Genomic DNA, 12,948 nt, shown 5'->3' with positions numbered 1-12,948 from the left:
ATGTTAATCATCCCCACATCCGGCCTGGCGTGTTCACCACCTGTAGGTCACGTGATGAGCATCAGAACATGCACACGCGTGTCTCCTCCAGGCACACGAGGCTTCTCAGAGACACAAGAGAAGATTCTCCTCACAGGGAAACCCTGAGCAGCTGAACAGAGATGCAGATCACACTTCAGGCACATTTTCATTTTTATATAGCTTCAAACGACTATCTGGCGACCTGCGTCAGCGTAGCACCGACAACTTTTGGTTCCAGCCGACCATCCTGGACTTGTGCAGAGTCCAGTCAGGAAGCGGGCCGGAGAGGTCACGGCAGACCTTCACAACCAGTGGCGGTGCGTCCATAGGGGGCGCTAGGGCGCCGCCCCTCTTAACAATTTTAGATGGAAGAGAGAAAAAAAAAGGAAAAAAATATATAATATATCCTGTCAAAAAACATTATATACCAAATCATTTAAATAGCTAATATACCGTGTTGACGCGCTAAATGTGTGTGGGAGACCATCAGCCTGTCAACAACCACTTAAGTTAATGTGAAAAAACATAATATATCGCCACTCATCCTCATGGAGAGAAGCCCCGCCCCCTTTACGGGGCTCCGGCCCAACGTGCGTGTGCGGCAGCGAGCAAACATCTCACAGTCGTTTCGGCAAGGACGGCTTCTCATTGCCGTGAATCTTGGGGCGCAAAAATGTGCGCCCTGGCCAATGACATTGTTTCTTATTTCACGTGACTGGACTATTCGGCCAATCAGAGACCGGTATCGTTCCCTCAGCCAGAGAGCTCCACGGAGCTACACGAGCAGGTAGCTAACGGAGCTGTTAGCTGGAGCTCAGTGAGTAATGCTGTTTAGTTTCTCCTGTCTGTTGTTCCAAAGGGACTGAAACTCTCTGGACTACAACGGGGGGAGGGGTCTAAAGAGCTGCAGACAAGTGGAAAGCACGAATGTTAACGCAGCATCTAGCTAACAGCATGAAGCTAACGAGCTAACAGCATGAAGCTAACCCTGTTTGCAGACCGAACTGGCATCGAAACACAACGAAGAAGTTCTGAAAAACAGACACATTCCCTCAGAATAATGAAACAGGCTGGTTACAGACATGATTGACTTTAACCAGAGAGTTATGGAGAAGTTTGCCAACTTTAAAGAGAGGAGGCTACTTGTCTTTACACGTAGTGGGTCTACTCTGTCACCCAAAGAAATGACTCATTGGATGAACTCAATTAAATTGTTGGCAGGTTTTCCATCCAATAATTATATGCAACTCCAACTCAAATTTAGCACATCAGTGCAATAAAATGTAATTAAGTTAGTTCAACTCATTTGTATCAAATACATCTAAAATAAAATAACGATATTCATTAAATTAAATTAATTTGTGTTTGTCCAACTCAAAATATAAACTAACTAACTAAAAAAATACACAAGCGCCACACAGAAGGAACACCTCGACTGGGAATTGAACCCACAACCCTCTGGCTTTGAGGCGACAGTGCTAGCCACTACACCACCATACAGCCCTGAAAGTGTCTTCACCTCATGTAAACAACTGATTTTCAGAAGGCGCATGCGCAAAGGGTAGTCCTCAATGAAACACATTTATTTTGAGTTGATATGCATACCATCTAACCCAAATAAATCTAATGAATGAAAGTATTCATACATTTTGTGTTACACCCATTAAATATAAATATCTATTTTTGTAATTGATTTATTTAAATGTATCAAACAATATTTAAATGTGTCACCTCTAAGAAGGGCTTGAATCATTTTTGTGAGTGTAACCTAAATAAATCTAATAAATGAAAGTATTCCTACATTTTGTGTTACACCCATTCAATATAAATATCTTCGTTTTGTAATTGATTTATTTAAATGCATCAAACAATATTTAAATGTGTCACCTCTAAGAAGGGCTTGAATCGTTTTTTTTCCGTGTGTCAAACACCCAATGTAACGTGATCTCTTTCTGACTCTATTCTGCTCTGAACCTCTTTCATGTGAGGGTGAAACTCTTTTATTTTGCAAACCTCTGAAACCCAACCCAATGTTCCTTAAAGCTGCTCTGAACCTCTCATGTTAAAGTTACAGTGTGTTGATAGTTGTTATTGGACCGTGTTGAGCACGCTGTGTTCTTGAAATAAAGCTTTGTTTTTTACAATATTCTACTCAAAACCTCTTTTCTTCTCATTGTTGAGTGCTATTTAAACCGCGTCGCCCAACTGCGCCCCCCCCCCCCCAAAATCACCAGCCGCCACTGCTTCACAGCCTGGACACCAGCTGTTCCCACTCCTCCCCTCTGGGGGGCGCTACAGAGCATGACACACCAAAACCACCAGAGGCAGAACAGCTTCTTCCCACTGGCCGTCACTCTGACGAACACTTAATCTGACAGCTCCATCTGCACCACTACCACCTTTCTGCACGGATATCCCAAAGACATTGTCCATTGTTCATTTATAATATTCTATATTCTATATTCTATATTTATTTTATTTATTTTATTTATTTTATTTATTTTATTTATTTTATTTTATTTATTTTATTTAATTTATTTAATTTATTGTATTTATTGTATTTATTGTATTTATTGTATTTATTTTATTTATTTTATTTATTTTATTTATTTTATTTATTTTATTTATTTTATTTATTTTATTTTATTTTACTTATTTTATTTATAAGTTTTATAATTTTATAATTTTATAATTTTTTATTTGAATTCTTTTTATTATGGTTATTTTAATTCTTTACATTATTTTATAAATATATATATATAATTTTATTATATACATTATATATTATATATTTTATATTTTATATATTTTGTATATATTATATATATTATATGTATTTTTATATTTTATATGTTTTATATATTTTATATATATTTTATATATTTATTCTATATTTATTTTTTATTTTATTTTTTCATACATTAATGTTGATGCTTAGTCTACTCGGTTGTCATTCTTGTCTTTTTTTTATATTTCTCTTTATTTCTATATCTCGGACTAGAGCGACGTGTAACCCGAGTCAAACTCCATGTTTGAGTCCAAACACACGAACATGTCTTCTGATTCTGGTTCTGGTCCCAGGACCGGTTATTATTCAGATGTTCAGAACACACATCGGATCATAACACCTTCAAGATCTCCGGTATGATGGACTTGAGACCCCATGTGACCCCATGTGATCCCATGTGACCCCATGTGACCCCATGTGATCCCATGTGACCCTATGTGACCCCATGTAACCCCATGTGACCCCATGTGACCCCATGAAGTGTCTCTTTACCACGGGGCTGGATAGCTGTGACACGTCTCTGTGTCCAGAGAATATTACAAATATTTAAACTTTGACCAGACACAAACTCATCTGATCTGAAACCAGACAAAACGTATTGAGCAAGAGGAAAGAAAGAGAGACACTGACCTCAGATCAGTGGAGAGACACGGGAGAGATGTACTGGTAACACTCATTAAACACACACACACTCACACACACAGTCACACACACACACACTCACACACTTACACACACACACCTGCACACACACTCACACTCACACACCCCCACAGTTACACAGTCACACCCCCACACACACTCACACACACGCACTCACTCACACGTGTCCCCGCGTCGCCCCCTGAACATTCCCTCAGCTCGTGTTCAGTAATCCTGGATCTGGGACCACAAAGGGCCCCAGAGAGATGCTGATGTGAGCCTCGTGTCCAGCGCTTAGCGGGGGGGGGGGGGGGGGAGTGTGTGTGTGTGTGTGGGGGGGGGGGGGGTAACAGGGAGGAACAGCCCAGTCGCCAGTGACCCCGCAGACTGTCGGTGACCTGGAACCCAGAGGGGAGGAGGAGCAGAGGAGCGGGGTCAGGGGTCGGGGGTCGGTGCCGTGTGACCCGGGTAACAGACTCTCGTTGCCGGGGTAACAGACTCTGGTTGCTGCTGTCGGTCGGAGGCCTCGTGTTCCTGCTCGCGCCTCCTGGGTAAACATTTACCTGGCCGACGCCTCCTGGGTGGCGAGCTGTTTGCCGCTGCTCTTATACGACTGCGCAGACGCTCCGGAGCAGCAGACGCCCGGCGGCCCGATCCCCAACGCGTCGTGTCTGCAGAGCTCGTGGGTAGGACCCCTATCCGGCCTCCATGGACTCCATGCAGGCCTGCAGCCTCGCCATGCGGGGCCTGAACGCCCGCCTGCAGGGCCTCCTGCAGCCGGCCCGCCGGATCGCCGGCCGGTCCGACGGCAGCTCCTCCTCCTCCTCCTCCTCCTCCTGGTCCTCCTGGTCCCGGGACCGGACCCGGCAGGAGGAGACCGTGAAGGAGCTCCGGTTCCAGGTAAGACAACCTTTTCGTTATCAAGTGATCATTTATAGTCACTCGGTCTATTGCAAAGTGTGTAAAGTACATTTCTGTCAAAAATTAATAAATCATCAAATAAAAAAAATTATAAATTAAAAGAATTAACAAATTGACAATTGAAAAAATAAAATAAATGAAATAAATAATAAATAAAAAATAAATTAAATTAATTAATAAAATGAATGAAATAAATAAAATAAATGAAATAAATAAAATAAATATAGAATATTATGTATGAACAATGACGATGGAACATGTATTTGGGATATCCGTGCAGAAAGGTGGTAGTAGTGTCAGATTAAGTGTTCGTCAGAGTGACGGCCAGTGGGAAGAAGCTGTTCTGCCTCTGGTGGTTTTGGTGTGTCATGCTCTGTAGCGCCCCCCAGAGGGGAGGAGTGGGAACAGCTGGTGTCCAGGCTGTGAAGGTCTGCCGTGACCTCTCCGGCCCGCTTCCTGACTCTGCACAAGAAGAGGAGATAAAAGCTCAATAACGTTGTAAACCTCGTAAAGAGCGGAGGCTCAGGCCGCGTTTGAGGCTATACAAGTTGTCGTCTTTTACTGGCTGGGAGAATCATCAACCTTTGACATAGAAAAGACATTATTTCAAAACCAAGTGGACACTAAACACTTCTTCAAGCTTTAAGAAGTCTTCACTCTGTAAGAAACACGAGCAATGAGAGGCTCCGCCTCCGAAGACAACCTCTCACCGGAGAAAGTGATCAAATATGTGCTCACCACGTGAGGTGAGAGGTAGAAATCAGCCTGTCAATCAACCTGTGATGTGTGTGTGTGTGTGTGTGTGTATGTGTGTGTGTGTGTGTGTGTGTATGTGTGTGTATGTGTGTGTGTGTGTGTGTGTATGCTGCTATAGGCTTATAGCTGCCGGGGGACGTTTAGGATGCACTGAGTACCTATCTCCTCTTTTTTTTTTCTCTCCTTAAGGATGAATTTTCATCTCTCAATCACACGTTACTAACTCTGCTTTCTCCCCGGAGTCCTTGTGACTTCACGTCTCATGGGGTCATCGGACCCTATGAGACGGCATAGATCCTATCTGCCTGATGGATCATCGAGGTCTGGGTCGTGGAATTCCTGCTCCTGACTACGCCACTGGCCTGTTGAGACTCCGCCCACTGTTGAGACTCCGCCCACTGTTGAGACTACGCCCACTCCTCCTCCCCACCGCCATCTGCCTGATGGATCGTGGAGGTCTCCATCGTGGAATATGCCTACTATGAACTATTCATACACTCTGTCATATTCATTGAATGTATTTAAACTCTAAATCTGTCCTTCTGTACACATTACATCTATTGCATCTGTCCATCCTGGAGAGGGATCCTCCTCTGTTGCTCTCCTGCAGATTTCTTCCCTTTTTTTCCCCCTGAAGGGTTATTTGGGAGTTTTTCCTGGTCCGATGTGAGGTTTTGGGGCAGGGATGTCTATGTGTACAGATTGTAAAGCACTCCGAGACAAATTTGTAATTTGTGAAATTGGGCTATACAAATAAACTGAATTGAATTGAATGTGTGTGTGTGTGTGTGTGTGTGTGTGTGTGTGTGTGTGTGTGTGTGTGTGTGTGTGTGTGTGTGTGTGTGTGTGTGTGTGTGTGTGTGTGTGTGTGTGTGTGTGTGTGTGTGTGTGTGTGTGTGTGTGTGTGTGTGTCCAGGAGTCCACTTTCTTCCAGTCAGATTACTTTGTATTTAATCTCATGTCTTTGTTTTAATCTCAGATGAAGTGAAAGAAGGTCAACTTGGTCACTTCCTGTTGGAGGATTCTGGATTCAGTATTTTCTTCATTCTGAGTTAAACATTCATTTATTTAACATTCATTTGTTTTAATTGTGTCTTTCAACTTCCGTTTATTAAACAATTAGAAAACACGTTTTTATTGTGTGCTTTAAACCACAAGAAGACTATAAACTAATAATAAACTAATAAGTCAACCTGATAATTTCAGTCGTAAATAAAGTTTAGTAGTTTTTATTATGATTATCTTATTAAAAATAAATACTGTAATTATGAAGTCAGCTAACTCACTTTATTACAGACACTTATTTATGAGTCATCGCGGCGTCTAAGTATAGTAACACTTTAACACTTAACACTTTAACACTTAACAGTTTAACACTTTAACACTTTAACAGTTTAACAGTATAACAGTTCAAACAGTTTAACAGCTCCTCCTCTTCCTCCTTCTACTCGTCAATTGAGAAGTTAATTGGGTTAATTGGGGCGTGCGGAGGTGTAATGACCTCTGTGATGACCTCTGATCCTCTACAGGCGAGACAGGATTTAGAGTAACAATCATTTATTTACTTATTGTAATATTGCAAATGTCTTTTGGCCGTTGGACTCCGTCCTGAACGAGGAGAAGCTACGGGGGAGAGATGCTGGTACCCCCCTGGGGTGGAGGAGGGGGGAGGAGTGGGCGAGGAGCCCGGCGTGGAGGAGGAGCCTGGGGGGAGGAGGGGAGGAGCCTGGGGGGGGGGAGGAATGGGGAGGAGCCTGGGGGAGAGGAGGAGCCTGGGGTGGAGGAGGGTGGAGGAGCCTGGGGTGGAGGAAGGGGGAGGAGCCTGGGTGGATATCTAGCGTCAATCTTCCGAGAGGTGTATTTCTGCCTTTATATTGTTTAAATCTCTTGATGGTGACTTTACTTCAGGCGTCTAACCAGACACCCATGAGACTCCCGCTCACTCCAGGTTCACGACCCCTTGCTGCAGCGCGCTGTAGACTCACGTCTGGTTGTGTCCTTTCTGACCTCCTGTCCTGTGCTTGTTCTCCGTCAGGTGGGTCACCTGCTGATGGAGAACGTCCAGCTGGCGCTGCAGTCCGACAGCATGGCGCGGCGAGCCGCCGCCATCCGGGCCAGGTGAGCGGCGCCCTCATCACCAGGCCAGAAAGAGAGGAATGTAGTTTTAGATGCTGTAACAAGCTGGAAGATCAGGTGTGAGGATCATTAAAGACGTTTAATACCCACTTCCTGTTCCCGCTGAACACTTCCTGTTCCCGCTGAACGCTCCTCTGTCATTTCACTCGGGCCGGCGAGTCGACCTGCACACGGCTTTGTGCTGCGTCGGCACTTTCACTTGTGTGTTGATGCAGAGTGACACACACACACACACACACACACACAGACCATTCCTCTCCTGTCAGCCGTTAACCCCTGAAGGTCGGTGGCGGCCTGAAATGAAAGCTCTTCTATTTACTGCTTTAAGTGTGACGGTGAGACTTTGGACTCTTTTTACGACACAATGAAACAACGTCGAGGTCTTTTTTATCCTTTGGACTTTTAGATCTTTCATCTAAAACCACAATATTCAAACCCCTTAGGGCACAGGTGTCAAACACAAGGCCCGCCACGTCATTTGATGTGGCCCCTGACGCCTTGAAAAACTTAAAATCCTCTTTTCTTAAAGACATTTGAGTAAAATATCCTGTGCTTTTATTTTGAAGGTTTCAAATTAAATGGATTTATGTTATAATATTAGAGAAATGTTCTTATGTGCAATATGTCTACTATTAAATAAACAATAATCAAATGCATAGTCAGATATATATATATAGACAATATGTTTGGGTAGTTTATACGTTTATATGTTTCAGTTACACTGGCCCTTTAAGAGGGCGGCCATGATGCTGACATGGCCCACTGGCCCTTTAAGAGGGCGGCCATGATGCTGACGTGGCCCACTGGCCCTTTAAGAGGGCGGCCATGATGCAGACGTGGCCCACTGGCCCTTTAAAATGGCGGCCATGATGCTGACATGGCCCACTGGCCCTTTAAGAGGGCGGCCATGATGCTGATGTGGCCCACTGGCCCTTTAAGAGGGCGGCCATGATGCAGACGTGGCCCACTGGCCCTTTAAGATGGCGGCCATGATGCTGACGTGGCGCACTGGCCCTTTAAGAAGGCGGCCATGATGCTGACGTGGCCCACTGGCCCTTTAAGAGGGCTGTGATGATGCTGACGTGGCCCACTGGCCCTTTAAGAGGGCGGCCATGATGCTGACGTGGCCCACTGGCCCTTTAAGATGGCGGCCATGATGCTGACATGGCCCACTGGCCCTTTAAGAGGGCGGCGATGATGCTGACGTGGCCCACTGGCCCTTTAAGAGGGCGGCCACGATGCTGAAGTGGCCCACTGGCCCTTTAAGAAGGCGGCCATGATGCTGATGTGGCCCACTGGCCCTTTAAGAAGGCGGCCATGATGCTGAAGTGGCCCACTGGCCATTTAAGAAGGCGGCCATGATGCTGAAGTGGCCCGCTGGCCCTTTAAGAAGGCGGCCATGATGCTGACGTGGCCACTGGCCCTTTAAGAGGGCGGCCATGATGCTGAAGTGGCCCACTGGCCCTTTAAGAGGGCGGCCATGATGCTGACATGGCCACTGGCCCTTTAAGAGGGCGGCCATGATGCTGACGTGGCCCACTGGCCCTTTAAGAGGGCGGCCATGATGCTGACGTGGCCCACTGGCCCTTTAAGAGGGCGGCCACGATGCTGAAGTGGCCCACTTGCCCTTTAAGAGGGCGGCCATGATGCTGATGTGGCCCACTGGCCCTTTAAGAGGGCGGCCACGATGCTGAAGTGGCCCACTTGCCCTTTAAGAGGGTGGCCACGATGCTGAAGTGGCCCGCTGGCCCTTTAAGAGGGCGGCCATGATGCTGACGTGGCCCACTGGCCCTTTAAGAAGGCGGCCATGATGCTGAAGTGGCCCGCTGGCCCTTTAAGAGGGCGGCCATGATGCTGACGTGGCCCGCTGGCCCTTTAAGAGGGCGGCCATGATGCTGATGTGGCCCACGGTGATCATGTGTGTGACACCCCTGCCTTAGGGGATATTCATAAGTTATTATCAGGACATATTCCAATATTATATTTTCGATAAGTAATTATTATAAAAAAAGTTCTTGGAAAAATGTGTTGAACAGTATTTATTCCTGTTTCTTCAGAATGTGAACTCATCATGGTTGTAGTGTACCCTTTGGGGAGGGCGTGGCGTGTAAATGAGCTCATCAAGTCGGTGGTAAGGTGACAGTTACCATATATGATGCGTTTCTATATCTCAGATGCACATAGGACAAAATAAAAGCCATTACTTTTACATTAAATATTGTTTTCAGTCAAATATGAACACAACATGGATCATTTCGATGACTATGAACAAAAACAATCTTGATGGAATGAGTTAAGAGAGCGTTTTGTTTTTTTAACTAGCCAAAGAAATGTTTACAGGCATGTGTCTGTATAATATCTATAGGGACAGAGACGAAGCGTCTCCCTGGAACAACTCTCCTATCATCACCTTTTATTTATTTATTTTTATTTATTTTTATTATAAGACAAAAGACAATACATAGACATATAAGGATGACGAAACAGTGGACACAACATCATAAAGTCAGAGTATTGAGCAAAAGAATAAATAAATAAAAATGCATGTGTGTGTGTGTGTGTGTTTGTGTGAGAGCTTTTTTTAATTATTTTTTATAATTTTATAAAAAATGTATTTCAAGAAACTAAATCCATGGATGAAGGCAGATGTATGAGCGTGTGCATGTACATGGAATTGAATTGGTTTCCAGGCAAGGGAAAATAAAAAAATAAGTAAATGAATTAAGATGAACTAACGAACCAATAAGATGAGTGGTGTCATGTTTGTAAAAATATATTATCAGCTTTTAAATGAAGTTAAACTGCACATACGCCGAGTCTGAGGAACACGTCCGTATACGTTCCCCTGGACTTTGCTCCCTGGCCTCTATTTGAACGCCCCACTGACCGCTCCTCCCTGTGTCTATATGTGGATGGCGTGATGCGGCTCAGTAAACAGTTCATAAGCCTGTGTGTCGGTCCTCACAGGTGTGAGGCGGAGGAGAGCGTCACGGGCCGGCTGCAGCAGCAGGTGTCTCTGCTGAGGGCGACCCGGAGGAGGGAGGCCCAGAGCGGCCCGAGGCTGCAGGCCGAGCTCCGGCACGCCGCGGCCGAGCTGCACGAGCTGCGCCGCGGGCACCAGGTCGCTGACCCTTCATTCAAACACTTCTGAAGTCAAAATGTCAACGCTGCAGGGCTATGGGAGGACATGAGAATACTTTGTTGCTGTTGTGAGATGTAAAAGATATAGTTTTTAGGTAGAAAATCAACATCAGCGAAGTTACCATATATGGTTCCTCGCCCGATAAAGGGTTAAATGTGTGATAGGACATCTGTTTCCTCCTGATGGTGGACTCACACTGCAACCTGTTTCTATTTTAAAGTAATACAAAAATGTCATAGAAAATAAAATAAAGAATATATATATATATATATATATATATATAAATTAGGGCTGTCAGCGTTAACGTGTTAATCTATGCGATTAATTTGGCCGTGTTAACGCACTAAAATATTTTAACGCAATTAACGCAACTTTGTTTACTTCCGGTGTTCGTTGAAGTTTTTACACTCAAACCGAGTGTCAAACCGCGGCAGTACGGTTTAACACTGTTTCCGTTTTTAAAACAATTATTTCTCCGCGAAAATAAATAAATCAGTTAAACTCGTGGCTGAATCAGTCGGGTTTCCTCCTGCTCCTCCTTCCTCCCGTCTCCCCCTCTGATACACAGAGGAACGGAGGGCGACGTGTCGGGGGACGCGGCGCGGAAAGAACTCGTCACACGAAACCTTCACCGTGATTGGTCAATCCGTTTGTCTGTCAACATTTAGCGAAAAAAACAACCAATGAACACTCAGTAAATCACAAAGGACCTCCCACCTCACAGGTGAGGCTCATTAGCAGCCTGTCAGTCAGAGAGCAGAGAACACGGCACCAGGACAATGAGCCTCATTGAATAGAGCTGAGATTGTTCTGGAATGTTTGATGTAGAACACGTGGGGATGTGTCATATGCAAACGCCTTTAAAAGGTGAATTATTATTTTTTTGTCAAATGTATAAAATGAGCCCAGCCTCCAGAGGGTGAACGTGACATATGTGAATGTCAGTCAGTTACCAAGGCCACTGGTTCTGCTGTTCAGTGTTAAAGATGACAGGATCAATGCGGTCTCAATATACTTCTTTTTTTGTACTAATCTGGATGTTTCACTGAAGAAACAATTTATCATCCACGATATTAAATACCTCGCTGGCACTTTATAGGTAGAAGCCTCTTTGAAAACACAGCTCTGTGTGAAGTTTGGTCTTTAAAAAGAAGAAGAAAAAAACTTTTAATCGCGATTTCAAAATGTGCGATTAATTAGTTAATTTTTTTTAATCGATTGACAGCCCTAATATAAATATATATATATATATATAAATAGGGGTAGACATACCTGCACACATATTAACACATATCAGCACATACCTGCATACCCTCATACATATACGCTCATAAATACTCTTAATTTACACCCTCACAACCTTCTTCTATTTTAAAGTGACAATCATATCACACGCCATCAATCACACGCCATCAATCATACGCCATCATATCACACGCCATCATATCACACGCCATCAATCACACGCCATCAATCACAAGCCATCATATCACACGCCATCAATCACACGCCATCAATCACACGCCATCATATCACACGCCATCAATCATACGCCATCATATCACACGCCATCATATCACACGCCATCAATCACACGCCATCAATCACAAGCCATCATATCACACGCCATCAATCACACGCCATCATATCACACGCCATCAATCACACGCCATCAATCACACGCCATCATATCACACGCCATCAATCACACGCCATCATATCACACGCCATCAATCACACGCCATCATATCACAAGCCATCAATCACACGCCTCAATCACATGCCATCATATCACACGCCATCAATCACACGCCATCATATCACACGCCATCATATCACACACCATCATATCACACGCCATCAATCATACGCCATCATATCACACGCCATCATATCACACGCCATCATATCACACGCCATCAATCACACGCCATCATATCACACGCCATCATATCACACGCCATCATATCACACGCCATCATATCACACGCCATCAATCACACGCCATCAATCACACGCCATCAATCACACGCCATCAATCACACGCCATCATATCACACGCCATCAATCACACGCCATCATATCACACGCCATCAATCACACGCCATCATATCACACGCCATCATATCACACGCCATCAATCACACGCCATCATATCACACGCCATCAATCACACGCCATCAATCACACGCCATCAATCACACGCCATCATATCACACGCCATCAATCACACGCCATCATATCACACGCCATCAATCACACGCCATCAATCACACGCCATCAATCACACGCCATCAATCACACGCCATCAATCACACGCCATCATATCACACGCCATCAATCACACGCCATCAATCACACGCCATCAATCACACGCCATCAATCACACGCCATCATATCACACGCCATCAATCACACGCCATCATATCACACGCCATCAATCACACGCCATCATATCACACGCCATCAATCACACGCCATCATATCACACGCCATCAATCACACGCCATCAATCACACGCCATCATATCACACGCCATCAA

The 12,948-nt window shown here is 44.7% G+C and overlaps 2 protein-coding genes across 3 annotated transcripts in view; one reads left to right on the top strand and one right to left on the bottom strand.

Annotated features, from left to right (window-relative positions):
• LOC130189889 (keratin, type I cytoskeletal 19-like) overlaps nucleotides 1-4,111 on the bottom strand; it is a 34,415-nt gene extending 30,304 nt beyond the window's left edge. For both annotated transcript variants that reach the window (XM_056408883.1, XM_056408884.1), the window contains exon 1: nucleotides 4,015-4,111. The gene's annotated coding sequence lies outside the window, so the exon portion shown is untranslated. The remainder of the gene's footprint in view (nucleotides 1-4,014) is intronic.
• krt222 (keratin 222) overlaps nucleotides 4,087-12,948 on the top strand; it is a 24,230-nt gene continuing 15,368 nt past the window's right edge. The window contains 3 exon segments of the mRNA XM_056408885.1: nucleotides 4,087-4,351; nucleotides 7,164-7,246; nucleotides 10,232-10,385. Of these exon segments, the coding sequence (XP_056264860.1) occupies nucleotides 4,160-4,351; nucleotides 7,164-7,246; nucleotides 10,232-10,385 (429 nt within the window). The 5' untranslated portion in view covers nucleotides 4,087-4,159.

Source organism: Pseudoliparis swirei, chromosome 24, assembly GCF_029220125.1.
Source record: "Pseudoliparis swirei isolate HS2019 ecotype Mariana Trench chromosome 24, NWPU_hadal_v1, whole genome shotgun sequence".
NCBI lineage: Eukaryota > Metazoa > Chordata > Actinopteri > Perciformes > Liparidae > Pseudoliparis > Pseudoliparis swirei.
The sequence above is the reverse complement of the archived record's forward strand: the minus strand, read 5'-3'. Positions and strand labels throughout refer to the sequence as shown.